Source organism: Wolffia australiana, chromosome 12 (genome assembly GCF_029677425.1).
Source record: "Wolffia australiana isolate 7733 chromosome 12, ASM2967742v1".
NCBI classification, from domain to species: Eukaryota; Viridiplantae; Streptophyta; class Magnoliopsida; order Alismatales; family Araceae; genus Wolffia; species Wolffia australiana.
Window position 1 is genome coordinate 10476398 of NC_135846.1, and position 26257 is coordinate 10502654.

Here is a 26257-nt window from a genome sequence, read left to right on the forward strand (position 1 = left end):
CATCTTCCAAATTAACTGTTGATACACTTTTGTGTTCACCAGAGCACTATCTTCCTCTCTACCAAGTTGGACATTGGGGTCTAGGGGGCTTGATATAGGCCTACGTGCAAACCTTCTTGTATCACTCATTAAATCAAGAACATAGTTTCCTCTCAGTCCTTCATGTGTAATGCGTCCTTCAAATTTTTGGGAATTGTAACAGTAGTTAAATTTCTCAAGTAATATTTATATGGATTTGAAAGAGCCTTAGATTAAAACTAATTAGCACTTAGAGATAATGTTTTTCTTGTGGAGTTTCTTGTGTACTGAAATTGGCCAATATATTCCATCATCTACCTGACTTGGTACTTGATCCAGATTTGTTTACTACTGATTGTTTCATTTTCTCCATTAGGCTACACACCATACTCATTTTCCTCACCTCTTGTCTCTTTTGCTTCAGACATGTTGTAGTTCTGCATTTGATGTTGCTTGGGTATTGTAGTTTCATTATGCAAAGTAGAAAGAAGGTAAGGTCATCTACGATTCCTAGTTGACATAGTACATTGTCTTTCCTCTGAAAATCCTTGGGCTGGAATTAAGTCTCCTCTTAATTAAACGTGACATCAATTGAGATAAAATATGATATCGAAATAGCCCACCATCACACATTTTATAACTATGGGATCCAGTTTCACTTTCTCTGGATTGTGAATCTTGACGCATGCGACACATCCAAATATTCTCAATTTCTACTCAGTCTTCAGTTTTACTTGTGTGAACTCATTGCTCAATTGCTACAATGGACTATGATAGCTTGTAAGGGATGTGATTAATTAAATGAGATTCTGTCACTTAATTAATCACATCCCTTCCAAGGACTGAGTTTAAATTGAGAATATTTGGATGTGTTGCTTTAGAATCAGCCAAAAAACTTCAACAATACATAATAAAAAATTTTAGATCAAACCTCAGAGCATCAAATTTATTATTCTCACCCATGACAATTTCCAAGGACTAAGTTGAATCCCTCTTCAACGACCAAGCTTATGTCAAGAGATTTATTCTCCAATGCATTTATCTAGATCTGTTGTCTCTGGTCCTTACTTTAAAGCACATGTATCATCATATTTTAGTATTAGTGCAATTTTGAGATATTTTAGTATTAGTTAAGTTAATTTTAAATTTGAGAGTTAAAATCTCAAAAAAATCCTAGTATAAAAATGTTGAAAGAAAAAACACTCAAACAAACGAGTTTCCATTCCAGTCTCTTGTTATATCTTAAGTCTCAACGTGTACATAATTGATGTGATCTAAGATATATTTAGTAGACGATATGATCCAAACATGAGATGACCAAGCAGAAATATAAAGGCCAAATAATCAATTAGAAAATGATTTTGATATTAAGAGATTAGGTAAACTTTAATAATTTTTGGGAATAGAAGCAGCATACTCTGAGGGGGAGATAATATTATCACAGTTAAAATATACTTAGGATTTGTGAAGCGAAACAGGGATGATTGGGTGTAAACCAGCACCCTCACCGTTAGGGGCTGACCTTAAACTGACTTTACGTGAAACTACGCAAAAATGGATAAGGGCAGATATCAACGCCTAGTGAGCAAACTCATTTATCTCTCACGTACCACGCCAGACATTTCATATGATGTAGATCTAGTCAGTCAATTCATACAAAATCCTCGGGAGATGCATGAAAGGGATTTTGTTTGCATATTCAGATATCAGAAAGGGACACCAAGATATGGGTCTACTTTTAAGAAAAATATCAACCTGGATCTTGAAATTTATATTGATGTTGATTATGCAGTTAACATCATCAATCGTTGATCTACTACTAGGTATTGTGCCTTCCTCAAAGGAACCTGATCTCTTGGAGGAGTAAGAAGCAGCATGTTGTCTCACGATCTAGTGCAGACGTAGAATTCAGAGCCATGGCACATGGTCTTTCTCAAGCACTATGGTTAAAATCCATCGGTGAAGACTTAAATTAAAGATCTCATTGAGGACTCCCATCAAGCTATTCTGCAACAATAAGTCAACCATAAAGATTGCGCGCAACCTAATCTAGCATGATAGAACCAAGCACATAGAAGTAGGGAACGGCACGCCGGGACGTGACGCCCTGGACATGACAGAACGGATTGTGACGTGATGAAACTTTTGTCACGTCAGCGTTCCGTCACGCATCCGAGTATATGCAGAAAAAACCATCACATTCCCACCACACGTCCTTCCATGTGGCGTCCTACCACGTCCCCGTCACCTGACGGCGTCACCATCATGTGAGACGAAAAAACATGGCTTGCGACCAGCTTCTACACGGCCAATCTTATAGATTTTATTGCCCTCATCGCGATCATTCCCAGTCCTCCTTGACGCTGGCCATGGCCGTCTCCAGCATCATCATCTTTCTCGTCGTGGGTCAGCAAAGGCCCGCCTCGACTGCTTCCTCGCGAGCCCGCATGACTGGTAAAAGCCAATTCCTTAATCTCTCCTCGCTCTTTCGCCGTCTCTCTCAGTCTCAATTTTTTTGCAGATTCGACGAGGGGAGACGAGCACGAGAAGAAGAATACAGGGAAGAAGAGGGTTCACTTTTCAACGTGTGTCATGGAGAGATATATCGAGAGCGGCGTGCAGGAAGTGGCGGCGCTGGTGGCCCAGTGTGCAAAAATGCAGCGAACTAGGTGGCCCTCTACAGCGGGATGCTATGTGATTGCCAGTGGCGTGATCTTTTGCGCTCGTAATTGGTGAAAGAAAGCCGTGGGAAGTGCCTTGCACTGTTCTTTGAGGAGAAGATTGGGCAGAGGAAAGGAAGCGGCTTTCGGTGGGGTTCTCTGGTTTCAGGGAGAATCCCCCGCTGCAAGACATCTGGCGATGTTTGTTTTGTCAAACATGCCAGCTTCCGCAGTTGTTGTCGAAACTTGAATGTGGGTGTTACCTGTTGTTGCCCCCCATCACTGCTGCATATTGTTCTCCTAGAGAGAGAGAGAGTGATCATCATTCATTCCGTCCGGACTTATTTCCACATCGTGAGTTCATTGGGAAGAAGAACACAGAGAGAGGGAGAGGAATCTGAGAATTTTTTTATGTTTGTACTTAGAGAAATATGGAGGAGAGAGAATCAGAGGGGTATATCTCCAATTATTTTTGGGTGGTGTCCTTTTGCGAGCGTGAATTAATGCAGTGATTTTTCTGAAAAATACCAAGAAATCGAGTTAGCCACGCCAAGTGGTGAAATCTCGGCTGTCGGGAAGCTTAAATATAACAATTTTTAAGCTTTTTTGGCCATTTTTAAAGTTTTAAAAATCCATCATGACCATCATTTGTGAAGGCCATCCCGTCAAATCACCCATCCGAGGCCCCCCATCACCGTCACACCCAGTTCGTCATCCATCATCGTCACCGTCACAGCCCCTAATTTTGTCACCGTCACCATCACGTCATCCATCACGTTGCCGTCACCGTGGCGTGTGATGTGATGGATGATGGCCGTCGTTCCGTACATAGAAGTAGATTGACACTTTATTGAAAAATAAATGGAAAGTGTTCTTATAAGCATACCGTATGTGAAGTCAAAAGACCAATTTGCTGATATCTTAAGAAAATGCTTACATAGCCCTACACTTCGGCGACTCATCGGCAAGCTGTGTATGGAGAACATACATCCTCCAGCTTGAGAGGGAGTGTTAGCAAAGCTAACGTCAAGCACTAAATTAAATAGTTTTTCCATTTTTACAGTCATACCTAAAAGTCTGTGTAATTGTATATATATCAATTTCTTTTTCTGACATTTGGAACCCGTAACCCTTGAGCATTGTATAAAATTAGGGCTTCAATGTATGTTCTTTCCACCTCATTTTTTCTCATTTTCTCTCCTTTGCTGTTCACATTCAAAGCTCTCTCCATGGAGATCTAAAGCTCCCGCACTGGTCTCGTGGAGGCTCATTGCAACATTCAGATCTCTCCCTTGCCCTGGACGCTAGTCTATTTACTTTTATTTATTAATGTCTTTCTTTCTGTATTTGTAAATGTGTCATTAAGATGATTCACCAATAGGGATCCTCTTAATCGGACAAGTGGGCCAGGCCAAACAGACCAAAACATGTATTTGTACTATATGTTTGGCAGCCTATTGTGTACTTTTTGTGTTTCCACAAACCCTAATCCTAGTTAGCGCTGGCAGCTGGGATCTCCACACTATAACTCAAAAATTTTCAATGTGAATATCCAGATTATGCATCGTATATATCCAGATTATCTATAGTATGTATCCAGATTATCTTCTTTTGCGTGCCCATCATAATTTTAACAACACAATTTGTGAAGGAAGAAGAAATAAGATAATGAAATAAATGAGGAAATACAAAAATCACAAGAAACATAGCGATTGTGACGAAGAGAGGGACAGTCACGTGAGAGATAGAGAAATGCATCAAGCACCTTATATGTGAAGATCGTATAGGAAGAGAGAAGGTTGACATTCCCACGGAGTTAGAGAGAGAGTGGGCAGAAACGTTCTGATCTGGGTTTGTGGTTCCGTGGAATGGCTTCAAGGTTATCTTCTGAAGAACGAGACGATTTTTTTTACTATTCCTAAATTTGATTAGATTGCATCCACATAACAACATAAACTTGCGTTGGAGCTTTTTCATTGCTGAAGAAGAATTGTAAGGATGTCTTATCGTGAACGGGGAAGAGTGGGAGGTGGCTGGTGGGATGGACAAGAGAGAACAAAGATGAGTAATATTTGGCACAGTAGGCATCGCCAAGAAGGACGAGGGCCAACTGGGTGGACGTCGTCGGCGGAGTCATTGTTTCAAAAAGGAGGTTCCCTTTATAGTCAAAATCTTGCCCTCCCACAAGCTGGGATAATCTATTAAATATGGCAAACGAGAGAGGCAGATAACGATGGAAATGCCCTTGCTGGCCTTAAGATAACACGGGAGGGATCATATCGCATAGAGGACAATTACCCATGATATAGCAAAATCTCTCTAGATTAAACTGGTCATTGCCTGTGTCGGTCCGGTCACAAACATACTCAGTAGTTCTCAGAATAATGAATAGGTCATCAACATGCCACATGGAAAAGCTGACTGGCGATTCATCAAGGAGAACCTTGAAACTGGTATCTTTTCGCATGCCAGCATAAAATATGCAGATCTTTTCACAATTGAAGTTGTTTGTTTTTTTTACATGGGCGAACCCTTCACAATGTGTTTTTCTCTTCTTTCTCTTTCTCTTCGCTTTTCTCTCCCTGCTCTTCAATATATATCTACTGCACTGGTGAGTTGAGAGGAACCATTATTTGAGTTCAATTTGTACCCTCCGCTCTGTTCAGGTCTCCAGAAAGTGTTTTTATCACACATAATTTCGTTGAAGAATATAGTGAATGAAGAAGACAAAAACGCAGAGACACAACAGAAGAACAAGACCGCAGCGCCGTTTACAAGCAGAGGCGAAGTTCATAAACTCATGAACAAGTTTATTGAAACTACAAAAACACGTGGAGCTGCTTCACAATGCCTCCTCCACGGCGCTCGCTCATTAATTTGTGAATGGCAGTTTGATTGCCGTTTTGTATCCGAGGGTTGATGATGAGGGTGGAAATGTTATTTCTCAAAGTTCAGGGTTGTTTCCCAAGTTTACTTGCTTCCACTGATGGGAGTAAAACCCTCTCAGAGTTAAGTCATTTGAGCTGGTTTTGATTGCCTGGTCATAAGTTCAGCATCATGATCCAAAAATATATAACTAGGAAAAGTGACTCTTCTAAAATAAATGCTGAGATAATTTTGGCGCCCATATGGCATAAATCCAATTTTTTTGACAGATTGGCTGCTTTCACTTAAAAGAAATGTCACTCCAAATTCAAGGTTATCGTTGACAAAAGGCTTATCCATTCTTTTTTTTGAGATGATGATAAGGTACAAGGTCCAAGAATAAATGAATTATATCTTGAAGTTTATCTCTGATAATATTCAAAACATAATTTAATATTTCATTAAATTCCACCAGCCTTGGCATCCATATTCCATAAAAAATCATGATAATTTAATTGGATATATGTTCTGTGCTTTAGTAACATTCTATATTTTCAATGAAATAATTGAAAATTTTAATTTTAATAACATTATTATGGTTTTGTTTTTGTTTTGTAAGTATTTTGTTTTTTAAAAATCCCTGTCCATAAAAAATGGTTAAGATCTATAGAACAAATGAAACGTTTTTAACCAAGCTGGAATTGATCCAATAATTATGTGTAGTACATCAAAGTATTCCCCTAATTGTTAAAATTTATCGTGCATTAAAGAAGTCTTCATGGAAATCAGAGCAAATCCATGGAATATTGACTTCAGTCGCTTAATCTGGGCGCGACATGTGGATCGTAGAGTAGTGTACTGACAATTGTGACTTTTATGTGATTGGACAAAATATCTTTGTTCAAAGTATTGTTAGAATTATAGCTTAAACATCTAAAGACTAATGCTATCAATCAAAACAAAGGATGAGCGTCAGATGGATCTTTCTTAATCATAAACATCAAATGACAATCCAACATCTAATCTCATGTCTAGGGTAAATTTGGGTCAATTTAGTGGTCCGAGAATGTGTGGAGGCCTTTAATTATGTACGTGTTGAAAAACTCAATATTGAAAATGTTTATTATTCTTTGTGCTTCTTCTTAGAGCCTTGCTTTAAGTATTTCCAGATCATCAATCTACATGTCCACGACCTTATCACCTTAATTCAAGCAATAAACTTCAATAATACATAGTAATAAATTCTGGATCAAACCTCGGAGCTCAACTTTCTTATTTGCATCAATGACGGTTTCCAAGGACCAAATTGAACCACCAAGCTGATATCAAGAGATTTATTCTCCTATGAATTTTTCTAAATTTTTTCCCTATGGTCTTCAATATAAAATGCAAAACTAGTTTCCACTCCGGCCTCTTGTTATATCTCGAGTCTCAAAATGTACACAATTGATATTATTTAAGATGTATGTTGGATTAGTTCTCACAGGTCATCTCTTTATTCCTTAAATGATATGACTTGAAAATTACAAGGGTTTTTACTACACTTAAGGCTATAAGTATAATATTATTTCTTGAACTAACTAAATCATTTAAAAATTACACTTGAAGTATAATGAATTATCATATTGGCATTTTATTGACGTAATGTCAAAATTTTACCCTTAGTTTGTTATGTTGAGACAATGTGATGCAGGATGACTAGGGGATGACGGGGTGATGCAGGGTGGCTAGAGGAGACGGGGACAGGGTGACAATGGGAACCGGATACTACGATGACTAGGGGAGGGATGGGATAAAACAGACCACAAATCACACAATCAAATTCGAAGATTTAAATCCGGTGAAAATAATGATGGTGCAGCCCCTTTCCTCGTCGAGGGCGGGAGTACTGTCTTACAACCACCGCGATGAAAAGAAAGAAACACATTCAATAAATCCGAATGGCAATCGCTAGAAGATTCAAAGACCTATTCAACTATTCGCTTGAAGATTCAAAATCCAATCAAATCCGACGGCGGTGGATGAACACTCGAAGAACACTGGAAGAAGAACACGGACACCAAAGAGTGTAGAAGTACCTCGGCACTAGATAGTGCATGAAGAGGCTGCGGGAAATTCTTGACGCGTCGTTGGCGGGACGATTGACGTGCGCTTCGACAGGGTGTCATGGATCCAACTGGTAAACGGGGCGTGCACTTGCAGAATGAAGGATCTGAAGTCAGGATGCTGATTGTAGGGATCGTGCGGGCACGAGGTGGCTGCGCGAGCGGGCGGCCTGCGTGGGCGGTGGCCTGCACGCGGGCGGGCTGCCTGCGCGGGCGACGGCCTGTGCGCGGGCGGGGGGAGGCCGGCGGAGGCAGGCTGCCTGCGGGGGGGGCGGCCTGCACGCAGGCTCGCGCGCGGCGACAGTTCGCGTGGGTGGCGGCCTGCGCGCAAGCGGGCCTGCATAAGCAGCGGCCTACGTAGGCGGCGGCCAGCACGCGGGCGGGCTGCCTGCGTGGGCGGTGACCTGTAAGAGAGTGGGTTGCCTGCGTGGGCAGGCTGACTGTGCGGGCGGCGGCCTACGCGCTGGTGCGTTGCCCGCATGGGCAGGCTGCTTGTGCGGGCGGCGGCCTGTGTGGGTAGCGGGCCTGGGCGTTGGGCAGCCTGAGCGCAGGGCAGCGGCCTAGGGATGTGGGCGCCTGAGGGCAGGGCGACAGTCGAGGGCGCGGGGCGGTGGCCGAAGGCGTAGGGCACGGCGGCGATCAGCGGCGGCGGTGACCGGAACGGGACGGGGAGGATAGGGCAAATCTTCCAAGAAGAAAGAAAACTTCAATTCTTGAAAAGAGATTCACCAAATGTTTCTTACAACATTGGCCTACATATAGGCCTTGGAGGAAAGAGAAAACACGAGAAATAAAAATAAAGTAGACGACGTGTTATCGTGTCACGTCAAAGAGAAATTTTGGATCTGGCGTTGACGACGTGTCATGATGTCGAACGTGTCGTGTGTAAGTGTAGATGCGTCTGATGCCGGTGCGTTGACCTGGTCATTATCAAGACGGTTCTTCAGTTGATGTAGGCGACGAGTTAGGATGTGGGACGTCTCGGATGACAGTGGCAACGCGTCACCACCACAATGTCTCATCATGCCTAGTGTATAACATATTAGATCATTTCTACCTCTAATTTTTTGACATACTTCACCAAGTTCGTTTACAATAGTATAGTTATATGATATCTAAAGATCACTGTCCCAATTTTTGTATGAAAACCTAATATGCCCTGGCAAAGATCCTAAATTACAAGTAAGCGAGCATAGATATGTCAAATACATAGATATTCAAAGTCAATATAAAATGATAAGATAGCCTTTAAACAAGAAGCAGAAATTTTTTTTCAAAGAAAGACTTTAGGGTGGATGTCAATAGGTGATGCAATCACCTTTTTAACAATTAAAAATCAGGCAAATGACGGGATAATTTGGTGAAAAGACCAGTAATCTATTTGAACTAAATCATCTTATTGATGTTCCTATTATACAAATGAAGCTAACTCGGACAGATATGAACTCTTGAAACTGATATAAATATTTTCAATTTTTCTATTTTAGCCATCTCTCAGATGTTGAGAATGTATCAACTGAATCTCTAGTTGAGACAAACATCTCTAGTGCTTTTTTATTATTAAAGCAATAGAGCTTCGGCTCCAATTTTCACCAAAACAAAAAACCCGAGGAAACAAATACTCAAAATAAAACAAAGTTAAAATCACTTACGGCAAGAAAAAAATCATTAAAAAGCAGCCACGTCACTTCCCACCAAAAACCCCTTGGGGGGCGTGCAACGGTCATATGACCGTTGCGCGGTACAGAACGGAGTTAAAGTGCTCGTATCATCCTACACTGCAAAAGGAAATCTCTGCTCCTCCGTTTCTTCATTCCGTTCTTCCTCCTATCGCCATGGAGACACCGTCTTCTCTCGGAGGATCGAGGCGGGGGAAGGAGAACAGGATCGCCGCCCTCGCCGACATCACGAACGGCTCTCCGATCGTCGGACTGGCGGCGGAGAGCGCACGGACGCCGCCGTACTCCGCCGCGAAGAGCAAGACCGCGGCGAAGAACACGCCGAGCTCGGGGGAGGCGCTCCTCCGCGGCCAGGTCAGGAGCCTCCTGCAGAAGATCGACGAGCAAATGCCGTTTCTCCCGCTCCTCCATCACTTGAGATCGCCGCCGGGATTTCTCGCCCCGACGGAGTTCAATTTTCCTCAGGTGATCGGATTTGATGAAGATTCTTTCGGTTCCTTCCTTTGGGGATCTGAAATTCTGTTTTCTGGTTCATTTTAGGAATCGACAGAGACGATCGCTCTTAATAGGGAGCTGCAATTCGATTGGGCGGCGGATGGCGAAGATCTCTACGAGGGGATGAGAGAATTGAAGGTGGGAAATGGGAAAGCATGCCAGATTTCAGTAGAACGGCGTTGATGGTGATGAGATCGTCGGAGACGAGGAGATTGAAGAGACGGCTAAGGTTTATCTGCATGTTCTCGTGCCCCCTGGGTAAGAAGCATCTGCGCTTCCAAGCGGATGATGAAAACTCTTGAAGGAAGTCTTTTCCCTTTTTCTTATGACAAAGAGGGAATCAGGCTGCTCTTTTTTCCTGCAAACATCGGTAAATCAAGACCCCTTTTGCCGAAAATCGACATCGGGGGAAATTCCTGAAGGTTTTCTATCATCTTGGCGTTGAAATTGTTCTTTTTTCATTGATTCTCCTTCCTCATCATGGAATCTTTGAATCCCGCAGCTCTTTCTCCAAATTTTGGACAAGAAAAACACGGAAATTTCATTTTAAGGGTCGACAAGCAACTAAAGAAAGACGGTTACTTTACGGTCTCTGCTTATCACGTAATTAGATAAAATGGGCATTTCTTATCTGCATGAATTAATTGATGCGAATAAAAAATGATAATCCTCACGAATTATTTGAAAAATATAAAAAATAATGATAAATCATGAATTCGCATGCCCATCAAAACGTATTGGTTTAAGTTATCAAATCGTATGGAATAGGCAACAAAAGCGAGAATAATATCTGACGGGTAACTGAAATGGGCTCTGTTTGTCTAGCAATGATCCTTTAATCAACAGAGTTCCAGGAATCTGTTCAAAAACCTGAACATACAATTAGATGTATAACGATTAAGTACCACGTAAAAATGAAAAAAACAAAATTCTGAAATGCCACGTACTGAGATTTGGAAATTCAGTGGGTATTTCTAACGAAAAACTAAACTCTGAGTGGGTATTTCTCCCTTCGGTAGAAGCAAGTAAACTTCAGAAATAACCCCGAACTTTGCGAAATAACATTTCAACCCTCATCGTCGACCTGCGGGCACAAAACCGCAGTCAAACCATCATTTACCAAGTAATGAGCGAGCGCCGCGGAGGCAGACTGAAGCAGCTCCACGCCATCCTCCGCCTCGCCATCGAGAGCCGCTCTCCTCGCCATGGCCAGCCCGCCCACGCCTGCTTCATCAAGCTCGGCCTCCTCTCTAACCTCCTCTGCGCCAATCGTCTCCTCGACCTTTACTTCAAATGCGGCCTTCTGCCTCACGCAGAGCGCCTGTTCGATGAAATGCCCAGAAGGGATCTTTTCTCCTGGTCCACGCTGCTCGCCGCCATAGCCCAGTCTGATCATCCCCACCGAGCAATCTCCCTCGCCCCCTCCATGGCCCTCGTCGACGGGGTTTCCCCTGACGGGTTCGTCTTCTCCGCCGTCGCCAAGGCCTGCGCGCGGTCCGGGGCCCTCCGCCATGGCCGCCAGCTCCACGCCCGCTTCTCCGTCTCCCCCTTTGGCGCGGACGACGTCGTGAAAGCCGCCCTGGTTGACATGTACTCGAAATGCGGCGAGCCGGAAGAAGCCCGCAAAGTGTTCGACGAAATTCGCCACCGAAGCGTCGCCTCCGTCACTGCCATGGTGGGCGGGTACGCAGCCAATGGCTCCCACGAGGCGGCCCTCGAGCTCTTCCGGGGGCAGCCCCACGGCCATTCCCTGGTCCTATGGACGGCCCTGATCTCGGGCCTGGTCCAGAGCGGCGGTGGCGGCGCCGCTGTCGAGCTCTTCGTCGAGATGCGGCGAGAAGGGGTCGCTGTCACCGACCCTTTCGTCCTCGCCGCTGCCATGGCCGCCGCGGCGAACGAGGCGGCGCTAGAGCTCGGCCAGCAGCTCCACGGCCTCGTCGTGGCGCTCGGGTTCGCCGGCAGCGCCTTCGTGGGCAACGCGCTGGTGGATTTGTACGCCAAGTGCGGCGCCATTGGCTCGGCGAGGGCTCTCTTCGAGAGCCTTCCGGCGAAGGGCGTCTTCTCCTGGACGACGATGATCGTCGGCGAGGCTCAGAACGGGGTCCCGGCGGCGGCGCTGGCGCTCTTCAGGCGGATGATCGCTGCCGGAGTGCAGCCCAACGAGGTGACCTTCGTGGGTCTGATCCAGGCCTGCGGCCATGGCGGCCTGGTGGAGAAAGGTCGCGCCTTTTTCCGCGCTATGGCCGAGGAGTATGGCATCAGGCCCTCTCTGGAGCACTACACATGTTTGCTAGATCTTCTGGCCAGGGCCGGGCGGCTGGCGGAGGCGGAGGAGACGGCCGCCGCCGTGGCCGTGGCGCCTGACGCTGCTCTCTGGTGCGCCTTGCTAAGCGCCTGCTGGAGGTGGGGAGATGTGGAGAGGGGAGTTAGAATTGCAGAGCGATTCCTCGCTACGGAGCCGGGGGAAGCTTCATCCACTGTGCTGCTCTCCAACATCCTTGCCGAAGCCGGGGAATGGGAGCATGTCGGGAAGGCGAGGGCGGCCATGGGTGGTAGCAAGACGCCCGGCTGGAGCAGGCTGGAGATGTCAAGGAAGAGTGGCTGCTGCTGCGTTTTTATGGCCGGGGGATTGGAAAGCCATCCTCGGAGGGAGGCCATTGTGGAGATGCTGCATGCTCTGGCGATGGAGATGGGGAAGAACGAGAAGAGCCTGGAGTTCCCAGGATGAAGGTGGCTGGCTGGCTGGCTGGCTGCAGATCAAATGCCGTCTCTGTATCTTGCTAGGGATCAAACAAGGTCTGATCAGTTCGTTTGATTTCACGTCGTGAAATATATTTCCCCGCAGAAATCCATGAACTTGATCATCCTAAACCAGGCATTTAGCTGTGTAAACTGAACAAGTTCTTGACTGGGAAACAGAGTGTGAAGGGTTCATCCATGTACAAAAAAAAACAACTTCAATTATGAAAAGATCTGCAAATTTTATCAGTGTCCAGGGCAATGGAGAGATCTGAATGTTGCAAATAGCCTCCACGAGACCAGTGCGAGAGCTTTAGATCTCCATGGAGAGCTTTGAATTTGAACATTAGAGAGAAAACGAGAAAAATAGAGGTGGAAAGAACACACATTGTGACGGCAGAGAAGCCCTAATTTTATACAACATCAAGGGTTATGGGGTTCAATGGTCAAAAAGTGAAATGGATATATATACAATTACACAGACTTTTTGGGTAAGACTGTAAAAATGGGAAAAACTATTTTATTTTGTGTTTGACGTTATTAGGGCTAGCACTCTCCCTCAAGCTGGAAGATATATGTTCTTCATTCCCAGCTTGCCAATGAGTAGTTCAAGTGCACAGCTATGTAAGCCTTTTGTTAAGATATCAGCACATTGATCTTCTGACTTCACATAATACATATTCTCTCTCTCATTCCCAAAGTAAGAATAGCCTCTACATATGTTCGAGATCACCATCACTTGAATAAATCTCAAATTTTACTTGAATTTGTATTTGCAACATTATGATCAATTTCTCTAATCCTCTCTACCAGGCATATGAGGTTCTTTAGTATACGTCTGAACAAGTTAAGGACTATGTCCTCATCTAATGAGGTTGTGATATTTTTCGATCTGGAATTTCTTCCAATACTACTTTTGCTCCCACTATCTCCTTCCTCATAGAAGGATGCCCATCTTTAATAATGGGAAGTCTATCCCATAAGATGAGACTTGACTCAGATAAGCTAGAGTTGAGGACTATGAGATACAGATTCTATGGAATCAAAATTAGAAATTAGGGATACAACTTTTACCATCTTTATGAATTTTAGGGTTAAAATTCATCACTGGTGATTGAGATTATTCAATAAAAATATATTTAACCGTACTTAAAAATATGTAGTTAGTGATGTGTACGGATCGTCTCCATAGGGAACAATGATTAAGGAATTACTTTCTTAAACTAGTGATGATCAATGAGAGGATCGACAAAAACACGATTCAAGGATATGAGCTAGTGATATCGATTAAGAAGTACTTAATTTAAATGTTAATTCAACTTAACTAAAAGAGTAAGTGACTATGACGGGCACGATGATGAACGACAGTACGAACGAGGATAGTGGTTGGATGTGGAGTGGTACGATGGCAAGGATAGACAGACTAGAGAATGGGGATGTAAGTAAGTAAAGTGATAAATGAAATGTTGATAAAAAACTATTAACTATGATAATGATGATGTTGGAAGAGAAACAACGTAAGTTGAAGACACTTACCTTAGATCCTTACGTTCCGCCAGGATCACAGCGATTTGCGAGTGACGGTAAGCTCCCCCTCTTCTCTTATGTCTCTTCCCACACACCCAAGACACCACGAACACTCTTGATGGATCTCAAAACTCATTATCTTTCAATCAGCCCACAAAAGTAGGAAGTAAGGTCAAGATAATTTTTACAATGATCCAGGCCTCCATTTATAGATCAGAGGGTATGGATAGAAAGAGGGGAATATCAAAAGTTATGGCCCTTGGAAGTTGAAGCAATCCTAGCCTTTAATTTATTCTCTCTCCTCATCAATGTCATCGGTTTTGTGCCTGTTAAGAAGTCAAAGCACTTGGTATTCTGTGGCTTTTCGTATTCTGTGACTTTTTGTATTCCGTGGCTTTTCATATTCCGTGGCTTTTTGTATTCTGTGGCTTTTCGTATTCCATGGCTTTTCGTATTTCGTGGCTTTTCGCATTCTGTGGCTTTTCGCATTCCGTGCCACATGTACATGACAAAAGGACAAAAAAACAAAGAAAAAATATCTTTCTCGATGCTGACGTGGCGACGCATCGGTGCGCCACGTCACCCTATGCCATAAAAAAACAAAATACTTAAAATTTCATATTAAAAAAAATAAAAGCCCAAAAAATATGTATAAATATACATTTTGACTCAGAAAAATCATATCTTTCCAAAAATTAATATCAAAAAATTCCAGAAAAATCAAATTCTGTCTCAAATGTTATATTCTTTTAGAATATATTTTTAGAAAAATCCTAATAGATACATAAAATTCAGAAATTTGTTCTAAAAATAGATTTAATCATTTTAAGCTTGATAATATGCAAATATGAGTAATTTAATGCATAAAGACACATAAATATAATAATATAAGGCACTAGAAATGCATGTTATCAGTTCACTAGAAATCTTATGTTACTCCTCATGGATTCTTTTGTGTCCACCAAAGTGCAGCTCCACCTCTTTGATGAAGCATTCATCTGAGATGTAAGTCGTTGAGTTAGTTGGGTTAGGATAACATGATCCTTCATGAACTATGTGAACTCACTACTAAAAAATTCTTCTCTTCAATCTCAATGAAAAGTTTTAATACTCTTTCTGGTAAGTTGACACATACATCACCATGTATCGACTGTAATAGGTCATTCATAGTTTCTCTGCTTTACAGGTTTGGAGACCCAGCTACTACCGGTAAGGTATGGCTAACAGCTAGCATATAATTCAAAAATAATTGCACTAACTATCATCTTCATTTCTCAAATAAATGAGCCTTCTTCAACTTAATTCTGCTCCCAACTTGTTGTATCTTAAGTTCTCAAATAAATACACTAACTTTCTATGTCATCTTGGATTTCTGCTCCAACTTGTTGTTGTAGGCCTCGTGCATCAGATTTCTTTGATACATTCTTTTTCTACAAGAGTGTGGGAGAGATAGTTCAAGGACGATAAAGATTCTTGGAGACACAACACCACTTTGTCCTTGGGGGAAGTGACAACAAGGTTTGTGTCATATCTTGAATGTTTGATTTTAATTTTCTCACCATATTCCCCATGCACATGCCAGAGGATAGACTAGACTTTACGCTTTCCATTGCATCAAACGGCACCAAAAAAATTCTCATGTAGAAAAAGTTATAGCATTTTTCGTCCACTATTCTATTATACCACAATTTCACTACGGGAAGTGTGGCCTGAGGTTCTATTTGAACTTAAAATCTATTTCTTGCCCTAAAAAAAATACCAAAAAATCTTTAAAATGATAATAAATAATTATAACTTATTATAAAAAATGTAAGTATTAACGTCATTTATTTAAAATATTTTTTACTAGTTTTCCATCAATTAGTTGATTCTCTCTATATAAAATAGTTTTCCATTGTGGAGATGCTGCATGCTCTGGCGATGGAGATGGGGAAGAACGAGAAGAGCCTGGAGTTCCCAGGATGAAGGTGGCTGGCTGGCTGCAGATCAAATGCCGTCTCTCTCTCTTCGCTTTTTCCTCTCTCTCTCTCCCTCTCTCTCTTTGTTTCTCTCTCTCTCTCTTTCTCCTATTTCTCTTTGCTTCTCTCTCTCCCTCTTTCTCTCTTTGTTTCTCTCTCTCTCTCCCTCTTTCTCTCTTTACTTCTCTCTCTCTTTGCTTCTCTCTCTCTGTTTTCTCCTCTTTCTCTTTGCTTCTCTCTCTCCCTCTTTCTCTCTTTCTGTCTCTCTCTCTTTTTTCTTCTCTTTCTCTTTGCTTCTCTCTCCCTCTTTCTCTCTTTGCTTCTCTCTCTCTGTTTTCTCCTCTTTCTCTTTGCTTCTCTCTCTCCCTCTTTCTCTCTTTGCTTCTCTCTCTCTGTTTTCTCCTCTTTCTCTTTGCTTCTCTCTCTCCCTCTTTCTCTCTCTCTGTTTTCTCCTCTTTCTCTTTGCTTCTCTCTCTTCCCCCCTCGCTCTCACCCTCTCTTCCCTCCCTGTCTCCCTCTCTTTCTCTCCCCCTCTCTCTCTCACCCGCTCTGCCTCTCTCCCCCTCAACACAGACACAACAGAAGAAAAGGACTCCATCGAGGTTTACAAGCAGATGTGAAGTTCATAAACTCGTGAGCTAGTTTATTGAAACTATAAGAACATGTTGACCTGATGCTATATCTTAATTCAGTCGTTTTTAATACTACGGATGGCCAAACTTCAGAGTGTTCATGTTCAAGAGGGCCTCTATTTGCCTTGTCGCGTGTGATTGAAAACATTATCTGATCTAAAGCCTTCACATTTTCAAACACAAGGGGCAAGGCAAATAGATCAGATAGAGTCCCTTTTGTACATGAACACTTCGAAGTTTGGTCATCTGCAGTACTAAAAACAACTAAATTAAGACATCACATCAGGTCAACATGTTCTTGTAGTTTTAATAAACTAGTTCGCGGGTTTATGAACTTCACCTCTGCTTGTAAACGGGGCTGCAGTCTCGTTCTTGTGTTCTGGCTCTGCATTTTTATCTTCTTCATTCACGATATTCTTCAACGACATGATGTGTGATAAAAATGCTTTCTGGAGACCTGAAACAAAGAGGAGAATACAAATTGAACTGAAAGAATGATTCCTCTCGACTCACCAGTATATATAGATATATATATATATATATATTGAAGAGCAGGGAGAGAAAAGCGAAGTGAGAGAGAGAGAAAGGGGGGAGGGGGAGAGAGAGAGGGTGGGGAGGGGAAGAGAGAGGCCGGGGGCGGCGGTACTCCGCGGCCAGGTCCGGATTCTTTTGCAGAAGATCGACGAGCAAAAGCAGTTTCTCCCATTTCTCAATCACTTGAGATCGTCCCCAGGATTTCTCGCAATTTTCCTCAGTTGATCGGATTAGACGGATTTGATGAAGATTCTTTCGGTTCCTTCGGGGATCTGAAATTTTGTTTTCTGGTTGATTTTAGCAATCGAGAGAGACGATTGTTCTAAATAGGGAGCTGAAATTCGATTGGGCGGAGGACGACGAAGATCTATGCGAGGGGATGAGAGAATTGAAGGCGGGAAAGCATACCAGATTTCAGTATAACGATGTTGGTGGTGATGAGATCGTCGGAGACGAGGAGATTCAAGAGACGGGTAAGGTTTCTCTCCATGTTCTCGTGGCCCTGGAGAGGAAGCATCTGCGCTTCCAAGCGGATAATGAAAACTCTTGAAGGAAGTATTTTCCTTTTTTTCTGATGACAAGGAGGGAATCAGGATGCTCTTTTTCCCTCAATCATCGGTAAATTAAGACCCTTTTGCCGAAAATTGGCATCGGGGGAAGTTCCTGAAGATCTACTATCATCTTGGCAATGAAATTGCTCTTTTTTAATTGATTCTCCTTCTTCGTCATGGAATCTTTGAGACGATATCATCGCGCAGCTCTTTCTCCAAATTTTGGATAATCGATTGAAAAACCCTGCGGATCAAGAAAAAAACGGAATTTTCATTTTAAGGGCAGACAAGCAACTAAAGGAAGATTGTTACTTTTTGGTCTCTATTTATCGTGTAATTAGATAAAATGGGCATTTCTTATCTGCATGAATTAATTGATGCAAATAAAAAATGATAATCCTCACGAATTATTTGAAAAATATAAACATAATGAAAAACCATGAATTCCCATGCCCATCAAAACGTATGGATTTAAGTTATCAAATCGTCTGAATTAGACAACAAAAGCAAGAATAATATCTAACGGGTAACTGAATAACGCGAGATCAGATAATTACCTGCAAATGGGCTCTGTTTGTCTAGCAATGATCCTTTAATCAACAGAGTTCCAGGAATCTGTTCAAAAACCTGTACATACAATTTAAAATAAAAAATTTAAAATGCCAGGTATAAAAAGAAAAAATAAAATAAAAAATGGCACGTACTGAGATTTGGAAGTTCAGCACGTCTACTTGATGTTCGATGCCAGATGCTGACCCAAGCGGGAGATCAGAATCACCGGAGCTCGTCTTGACTAGGTCAACGATCTGATCTTTCGACAGGGCTACCTGCTTAGCGGGTAAATTCTCCTTAAAGAGAAAAATCGATAATTAGATTTGCGGGCCGAGAAAAGATAAAAACTTACATTAACCGAAAACGATGAATAATTCGATCTACAGGATCCACGCGGCATGAAAAACGATTCCACAGCTTTCAAAGTTTCGAAAGCACTATTCTGACGTTTGAGGCCCTAAAATCGAAAAAATAACATATCAGAGACCAATACCCATAGATCAGCAGAAGTTCACATTAAAGAAAAATATGAACAAAAAAATTTAGAAAAAAACCTGGAGTGTGAACGAAAAGCTACTCTTTTGTGACGAAGGTAGAACCACAGAGTTCATATTTGGCGCTAAAAAAGACCAAGCCAGTCCCCATCTAGCCGTCTTCCCTTGAACAAACTCCGTCGTCTTCACTATGGAAACTCCTGCCTCGCGCAGCTTTGAAACCAAGAACTTCAAGTTAATCTTTCTCCCCACCATCGACGTAAACCACCTGTATCAAGGCAATTTAAAGAGTGATTTAACTATGATTAGAGGAGATTAGTCAAAAAGATTAGAGATTTCTTGCCTGAATCGTAGTTTGAGTTTGTTGCTATCTTCTATGATACGGGAGATGAAAGCCCGTTCGCCCCCGGGACAAACCATTTCCTCAGGCGTTCCTCCGCAGGCCGTTCTAGGGTTCAGTCCGGCCTCCTCTAAGCTCTCGAAGAATGGCGGATTACACATACAGAAATCGAATTCCTCGTTTTCTCTAACGACACCAACTAGCACAGCGGGGCTGCAAAGAAGATCCTCAGTGGGCTTCTCAGAATTGGCGTCGGCGTTTCTTATCTCGATCAGATGAGAAAGATGTGGATTGTTCTGCACGTTTTTCCTAGCCCATTCAAGAGCCGCTTCCGTGACATCTATGATAAAAGAATCGCGCTTAGAAGAGGAAAATCCAGCGGGATTTTCTTCAAAAGGGACGAAGGAGACAGACTTGAGGCAACAAAACTCCAGCCCAACAACGAAGCGCCGAGAAGAGGATATATGCAGTTTGCACCAGTTCCGATGTCGAAACCCCTAATTCTCGCCTCAGGGTCGTTGCTGTTCTTCGGAATGAGGCCAGAGGATAGCAGATCGTCGATCCAGTGGATATAATTCGACCGATTGGGAACTGTGGGGCAGAGTTGGCCGTCGGGAATCCACCTAAAATGCATCAAACATAGTGGAGATCGCCATAGCCGGCACATTAAACACAGTTTCCAAATCAAAACAAAGCGATCAAAGTTGGAGCATAAGATTATTCCACCATTGAACGCCATGATCGTGCTGGAGGAGCACCCGAGAGAGCTCGCGCGTGGCGTTGAAGTCCGTCCAGTCGATTGTAGATCTACCGCTTCGGGTTTCGAAGACGAAGGGGCGGAAAGATGGGTAGAGAGACGCCAATATCCCGAAGTCGGGAGGTTTCTCAGAGTATCGATTTCGAGGGTGAGTCGTCGGGGGATCAACCCGCCTTCTCTTCTTGCTCACCATTCTTAGCTCGAATCGTGCAACGACTACAGCTCCAGTGAGTCTTCTTCTTCCCTTCCTCCGTCTCTCCCCCGGAGCTTCCCACCGTTGATCGCGGAAGAGAGCTTCTGCCGGAGAACTCCTGTAGAACAATGCCCTAGCAATTGCAGATGGTGGTAAATAAACCATATATTTACATGATTTTAAAATGTCGTTGGAACTATTATCATAACCCATCCAAATTGAAAAAAAAAGTCTTTTTTTCTCCTCGTATTTAGTTTCCTCAATTTCTTGCGCATTGTTTCTTTACACAACCCATTCAAATTACTTAATATCCTTCTTCCGCAGTTCTAATAGCATACTTGATCTTCATTCAATTTCCCAGTTTCATAATTTTTTGTAATGTAATTTTTACAAATATCTCAACCTCGTATTTACGAAATATCACAACCCATTCAAATTACAAAATATCATTTTCATGCAGTTGTAGTAGAATAATTTTTTTAAAAAATGTGTAAGAGAAGTATAAGGAGGCCCTTCTGCTGTTGTTTCACAAAAGTAATCTTCATTTAATGTTAAAATTTCCCTAGATATTGATTTAAGGAAAACATGGGAACCCATTAAAATTATGAAGAAGGTCATTTTTTGCAGTTTTTTATTAGCTCATAAATCTCAAAGATTAGTTTATTTTATAACGTGAGAGTATCTTCCACTAATGATACCTTCCTGCCTCAGCAAACCAAAGATGGACCACACGATGGATAAGTACCAATCCACTTATTAAAATTCTGGGACAATTAAATATACAAAGAACCTAGAATTTCACAAAAAAAAATTCAACTTTCACGCATCACAAACGAAGAATTTGTTAAGAGGCTTTCCACGAATAAATATCAATGAAAAGGAAAAATATTACTTCGTCACGCATCACGCCGACAAGAGAGAAAAAAACGCGTTTATCTCGAATTGTTCTGCAATTGACGATGATATGCAAATCTCTCTGTGCCGATCTTCGGCCGTCAGATTCGGGAATCTTCTTCTTCCTCCAAGTCCGGATCGCAGATCGAATTCATTATTCATGAACCTTCAGCGGCGATTCTTTCTCTAGATGGGCAGCGGAACTGGAGCAAGGGGGGAGATCGAATTCATTATTTATACGGACGATGGAAGAATGGGCGGATAGCGTGGCCCGGTGAATAGGGTTTTCGTTGTCAGCGACGGGGGGTTGTTTCCTGCGAGCTTCCTTTCTCAGGTTCGTTTAATCGTTACCGATTCCCATCACAGCGCTTGAAATTTTCTTTTCTTAAATTTTCTTACCTAGATTTCATTGGTTTCTTCTTCTTGCCCTCGGTTTGTTTTGTTCTCCTGTTCGCCAATCTAGGGTTTGAGGGCGCCAGCGGCTGGAGGAGCTAATCTGGGCGTCATTCATGGAGGTGAGTGATTCGAGCGCTGATGCGACCTCATCGAGGGATTTGACCCCCGTTTTGGAGGAAGCCCGCGGCGATAACGCAGCAGAAGAGTGTTCTTCGTATGCCCTCAGTAATGGAGAGGAATTTCAAAGCGGGGAGATGGGGGAGAAGAATTTGGGGGAAGAACAAACGACGCAGAAGAACAATGTGGTGAACGGAGAGAAGACGGATCTTGAAGCTGAATGCCATCATGAATCGCGATCGTCTTCCTGCCATTTGAATCCAGAAGCCGGCGAGATCGCAGCTCAAGAACTCAGAGCAAAACAGGAAGCGATTCAGAACACTGTTTCTTCGTCGAAAGAGAAAACTTCAGGAACTTCGCCGGCATCCCAGCCAGCGGGGCTCGGCTCCTCCGCGCCATTGCTAGAGCCTCCCTCTCGGAGGGCGAACGGATCCATGCCCAGGAGACAAACCCAGGTGGGAGATGATCTTCCCAACGGCGAAGGCGAGGAGAACGATGAAACCAGAGAGAAGCTGCAGATGATCAGAGTCAAGTTCCTCCGGTTGGCTCACAGACTGGGCCAGACCCCCCACAACGTCGTCGTCGCCCAAGTTCTCTACAGGCTCGGCCTCGCCGAGCAGCTCAGAGGCAGCCGGCACGCCCACCGAGCCGGCGGCGCGTTCAGCTTCGACCGAGCCAGCGCCATGGCCGAGCAGCTCGAAGCTTCGGCCCACGACCCGCTGGACTTCTCCTGCACCATCATGGTCATCGGCAAGTCCGGCGTCGGCAAGAGCGCCACGATCAATTCCATCTTCGACGAGGTCAAGCTCACCACCAACGCCTTCAACCCATGCACTACCAAAGTCCAGGACATCGTCGGCACCGTCCAAGGCATCAAAGTTAGAGTCATCGACACGCCCGGGCTGTCTTCCTCTTCAATTGACCATCAGAAGAACGAGAAGATCCTTCACTCGGTCAAGAACTTCATCAGGAATTCCCCCCCAGACATCGTCCTGTACCTCGACCGCCTCGACATGCAGAGCAGAGACTACGGCGATGTGTCTTTGCTGCGGACTGTGACAGAGATCTTCGGGGCTTCTGTCTGGTTCAACGCTATAATTGTCTTGACCCATGCCGGCTCGGCGCCGCCGGAAGGTAACAGCGGCGCCGCCATGAGCTACGAGATGTTCGTGACCCAGAGATCGCATGTGGTGCAGCAGGCGATCCGGCAGGCCGCCGGAGACATGCGGCTCATGAACCCGGTTTCCTTGGTGGAGAACCACTCGGCTTGCAGGATGAACAGGGCTGGCCAGAGGGTCCTCCCCAATGGCCAAGTCTGGAAGCCTCAGCTTCTGCTTCTCTCATTTGCATCCAAAATTTTGGCCGAAGCCAACGAGCTGCTCAAATTGCAGGATAGCCCACCGGGCAAGTCGCCGTTCTCGCAGGCGAGAACCCCCTCGTTGCCCGCCATCCTCTCCTCCCTCCTCCAGTTGCGCCCCCCGCCCAAACTCCCAGAGGATGACGACGAGTCCGAGGACTACTCCTCCTCCGATTCAGAGGACGAGTCGGTGGAGCTCGAGAGCCTCCCACCATTCAAGAGCTTGACCCGGGCTCAGCTTGCTGCTTTGTCCAGCACCCAGAGGGCTACTTACTATGAGGAGTTGGACTACAGAGAGAAGCTCTTGTACAAGAAGCAGCTCAAGGAGGAGAGACAGAGGAGGCAGGTGGAGAGGACAGAGGAGGAAGAGGAGACGGGCGGCCCGGCGTCGGTGCCGGTTCCAATGGCAGACCTGGCCCTGCCCGCCTCCTTTGACTCAGACGCGCCGAGCCATCGGTACCGGTTCCTGGACTCGGCCAGCCCGTGGGCTGTGAGCCCGGTCCTGGAGCCCCAAGGCTGGGACCATGAAGTGGGCTACGAGGGGCTCAACATTGCGCGGCTGTTCGTGCTCAGAGACGCCATCCCGGTGTCTGTTTCTGGGCAGCTGACTAAGGACAAGAAGGAATTCAACCTGCAGATGGAGGTTGCAGGGTCAGTCAAACATGGGGAGAGAAAGATGTCGTCTTTGGGGCTGGATCTGCAGACTCTTGGCAAGGACTTGGCCTACACGGTGCGTGGGGAGACGAGGCTCGGCCGGTCTAGAAGGAACAGTATGGTGGCAGGGGTATCAGCGACGGTGCTTGGAGACTCCATCTCTGGCGGGGTGAAGTTAGAGGACAAGGTTGTGGTGAGTAAGAGGTTGAGGATGGTGGTCAGCGGAGGGGCGGTGGCTGGCAGAGGAGATTTGGCTTATGGGGGAAGGGTGGAGGCAGTGCTCAGAGACAAGGACTTTCCGGTTGGCCGGATGATGACGACGGCGGCGGCATCGGTGGTGGACTGGCACGGAGATCTCGCCGTGGGTTGCAATTTCCAGTCACAGGTTCCGGTGGGGCGGCATGGGAATTTGATCTTGCACAGCAGTTTGAATAACAGAGGTTCTGGGCAGGTGGGCATTCGCATGAACAGCTCTGAGCAGCTGCAAATTGCGTTGGTCGCTTTGGTTCCAATTCTGAAGGGGATACAGAGGATGTTTGGTTATGGGTCTTCTTTGTCTTCTTAGCCTGGTTTGGTAAACAGGATAGAAATACCGAATTTTGTTTATTTCCTTTTTTCTCTTTTAGTTAGCTATCTGGAAAGTGCGGTTTTCCTGAAAGAAGCTGATTTCCATCTCTTCTCTATTATAATGCAAGTTAGAGGCTGTTGAGGCCATTTTTTGGCGCGTTCTGTGTTTGCGCAATTTATTAAACGAATGGGCAAGCCGTCACGGCTTAAGCTTTATTGCGGTAGCTTAGTCGTATGAACTATCCTTGGAGAATTTATCAATGCCTTATTAGTCAGAATTCCAGACCATTGCCTTAATTACAAGATGAACTTCATTTGTGTTTCTGTGTCGTCGATGACTGGAAATACTTTCCCATGGCGTAACGGAATCCGATGATGCTAGACAAGGACCAAAACAAATGATAGAAGAGATCCAGAAATAATTGGAATGATTTTAAAATTAAATCAAGACGGTTGTTACAAATCCTTTACGTCTCTCTCTCTCTCTCTCTCTCTCTCTCTCTCTCTCTCTCTCTCTCCCTCTCCCTCTCTCTCCCTCTCCTTCTCCCTCTCCTCCCCTCCCTCCCCCCCTCTCTCTCTCTCTCTCAAAACTCAGTTTAGGAGAATCCGATTGATTGTGCATCCAGGCTGAGACAGCAAGGGCGAAGACCCTAGCCCTTCCTATACATCAAAAGTGAAAGGTGGCCTCACACTCTCCCCTCAATAAATCAATCAAACCAGAGATTCCAGAGAAAAAGACAATAGTTTCTCAACGCCACAAACCTACAAATTTTGTCAACATGAAAAGTAATTTGAGCACGCTGTATTTTTAATATTCTTAATTTTGGAAGTTGATTACAATATTTTTGCTCATATTATTAAAGCAATAATCCAAAGAAACATGCACTTGTAAAGAGAACCGTATAAATTCTAAAAAATAAGTCCATCAAAATCATCATAATTAGGTCAATTTAAAATTTTCTCTGAATGAATGAGTTCTGACATTTGAACAGTGTTTCAAGGAAAAATAATTGTACTAGGTTTCTCTCATTGAAAACAATTATTACTAAAAATGATCACCAGTTGATCTTAAAAATACTAATGAACAAGAAAAAATACCTTCAAAAATGAATATTGGATGATCAAAATTAATAGACATGTCTTTTTACTAAAATAAATGGAGAAATAAATTGAAGGATGCAAGACTTGGACTTGAGACCTAAATGGCATCTTGTGAATAGACAACTATGTTTAGATATATGTGGATCCTACGGCCTTGATTAAGAAAAAACAAACTCAATTCACCTCCAAAAGACTAATAACCAAATCGTAATGACATTTACAAAATTGATGACCAAATTGCCTTGGTAAAGATTAGATATGTGATTTAAAGATTCCTTGAGTGAGGCTGGTTGATATGGTTCTTGTGTCCAGCCTATAGATGTATCCATGCAATCCCTACCACATTGAACATCCTCCATCTTGAAAATTCCCATTATCGCCCAATCATCGTTGTCACACTGCTTTTATTGCATCGGGATTGGAGAGGAGCCAACAGGAGAAGGGATAAGAAGGGTAGTCCCCTGAAAAATTCTGGCATGTATGAATTTGGTTCAAGGCCTTCCCCTATTTATACTAAGTGAGGATTTGATAAAATCCCTAAACTTTAAGTAAATATTTTGACATCCAAAAGATAATTTTCATGTGGATATCTAGGCCCATATATTAATCTAAATGGATCTAGAGGCATAATAACCATTATTGACATTCACAAATTATCATATATATCATCATGTAGATTAATTAATCACAGATTGATTTATCTCAATCAATAGGTTGAGTTTAAAGTTTGTGGGGCACCCAGAAATCCCTCAAGTTCTAGAAGACACTAAGAAGTGTACTGATTCATGATTAACCATAAATCAATATTAGAATTTATGTTTAAGGCTTCTGATTTATGCAACAATAGCTACAATTTTCCTTATGAGGATAGGGCAAGCCATAGCAATAAATAGGAAAATAATTTTCTCACTATTTTATAATTATGTTTTTATAAAGTTTCGATAGTTTTATTCTATTAAATTATATTTAACATCTAATGTATAAAAATAAAATATAGATTAAATTATAATTTCCCGTTTTCAATACTTGTCTCCCTGTGGATTCAACCAGTGCTATGTGCTTATAAAATTTC

The 26257-nt window shown here is 43.5% G+C and overlaps 4 protein-coding genes and 1 long non-coding RNA gene across 5 annotated transcripts; 3 read left to right on the top strand and 2 right to left on the bottom strand.

Moving 5' to 3' along the window:
• Positions 1 to 1980: 1980 nt before the first annotated feature.
• LOC144710405 (uncharacterized) lies at positions 1981 to 2722 on the bottom strand. The gene is made up of 2 exons (XR_013583283.1): positions 2253 to 2722; positions 1981 to 2025 (listed from the first exon to the last, which is right to left on the bottom strand). It is a non-coding gene; the product is annotated as an uncharacterized LOC144710405 (long non-coding RNA).
• A 6700-nt stretch (positions 2723 to 9422) lies between these two features.
• LOC144710276 (uncharacterized) lies at positions 9423 to 10372 on the top strand. Its single transcript, XM_078584002.1, has 2 exons — positions 9423 to 9792; positions 9868 to 10372. The coding sequence occupies exons 1-2, from the start codon at positions 9484 to 9486 to the stop codon at positions 10003 to 10005; spliced, it is 447 nt and encodes a 148-aa protein (XP_078440128.1). The 5' UTR covers positions 9423 to 9483; the 3' UTR covers positions 10006 to 10372.
• A 576-nt stretch (positions 10373 to 10948) lies between these two features.
• Positions 10949 to 12550, top strand: LOC144710083 (pentatricopeptide repeat-containing protein At4g14050, mitochondrial-like). Its single transcript, XM_078583746.1, has one exon. The coding sequence runs from the start codon at positions 10949 to 10951 to the stop codon at positions 12548 to 12550; it is 1602 nt and encodes a 533-aa protein (XP_078439872.1).
• Positions 12551 to 18241: 5691 nt separating this feature from the next.
• Positions 18242 to 21130, bottom strand: LOC144710716 (uncharacterized). The gene is made up of 8 exons (XM_078584551.1): positions 20992 to 21130; positions 19876 to 20232; positions 19564 to 19772; positions 19153 to 19489; positions 18870 to 19077; positions 18668 to 18772; positions 18468 to 18590; positions 18242 to 18390 (listed from the first exon to the last, which is right to left on the bottom strand). Exons 2-8 carry the CDS (start codon positions 20097 to 20099, stop codon positions 18283 to 18285), a joined length of 1314 nt encoding a protein of 437 aa, XP_078440677.1. The 5' UTR covers positions 20100 to 20232; positions 20992 to 21130; the 3' UTR covers positions 18242 to 18282.
• Positions 21131 to 21187: 57 nt separating this feature from the next.
• TOC120 (translocon outer complex protein 120) lies at positions 21188 to 24241 on the top strand. Its single transcript, XM_078584549.1, has 2 exons — positions 21188 to 21327; positions 21457 to 24241. The coding sequence occupies exon 2, from the start codon at positions 21503 to 21505 to the stop codon at positions 24080 to 24082; it is 2580 nt and encodes an 859-aa protein (XP_078440675.1). The 5' UTR covers positions 21188 to 21327; positions 21457 to 21502; the 3' UTR covers positions 24083 to 24241.
• The last annotated feature ends 2016 nt before the right edge of the window (positions 24242 to 26257 follow it).

Coding starts and splice junctions, on each gene's coding strand:
- LOC144710276 (XM_078584002.1), top strand. CDS start 9,484: ATGGAGACACCGTCTTCTCTCGGAGGATCGAGGCGGGGGAAGGAGAAC. Junction 9,793..9,867: donor CGGAGTTCAATTTTCCTCAG/GTGATCGGATTT, acceptor GGTTCATTTTAG/GAATCGACAGAGACGATCGC.
- LOC144710083 (XM_078583746.1), top strand. CDS start 10,949: ATGAGCGAGCGCCGCGGAGGCAGACTGAAGCAGCTCCACGCCATCCTC.
- LOC144710716 (XM_078584551.1), bottom strand. CDS start 20,099: ATGGTGAGCAAGAAGAGAAGGCGGGTTGATCCCCCGACGACTCACCCT. Junction 19,078..19,152: donor AAACTCAAACTACGATTCAG/GCAAGAAATCTC, acceptor GCCTTGATACAG/GTGGTTTACGTCGATGGTGG. Junction 18,391..18,467: donor TGCTGAACTTCCAAATCTCA/GTACGTGCCATT, acceptor TTGTATGTACAG/GTTTTTGAACAGATTCCTGG.
- TOC120 (XM_078584549.1), top strand. CDS start 21,503: ATGGAGGTGAGTGATTCGAGCGCTGATGCGACCTCATCGAGGGATTTG.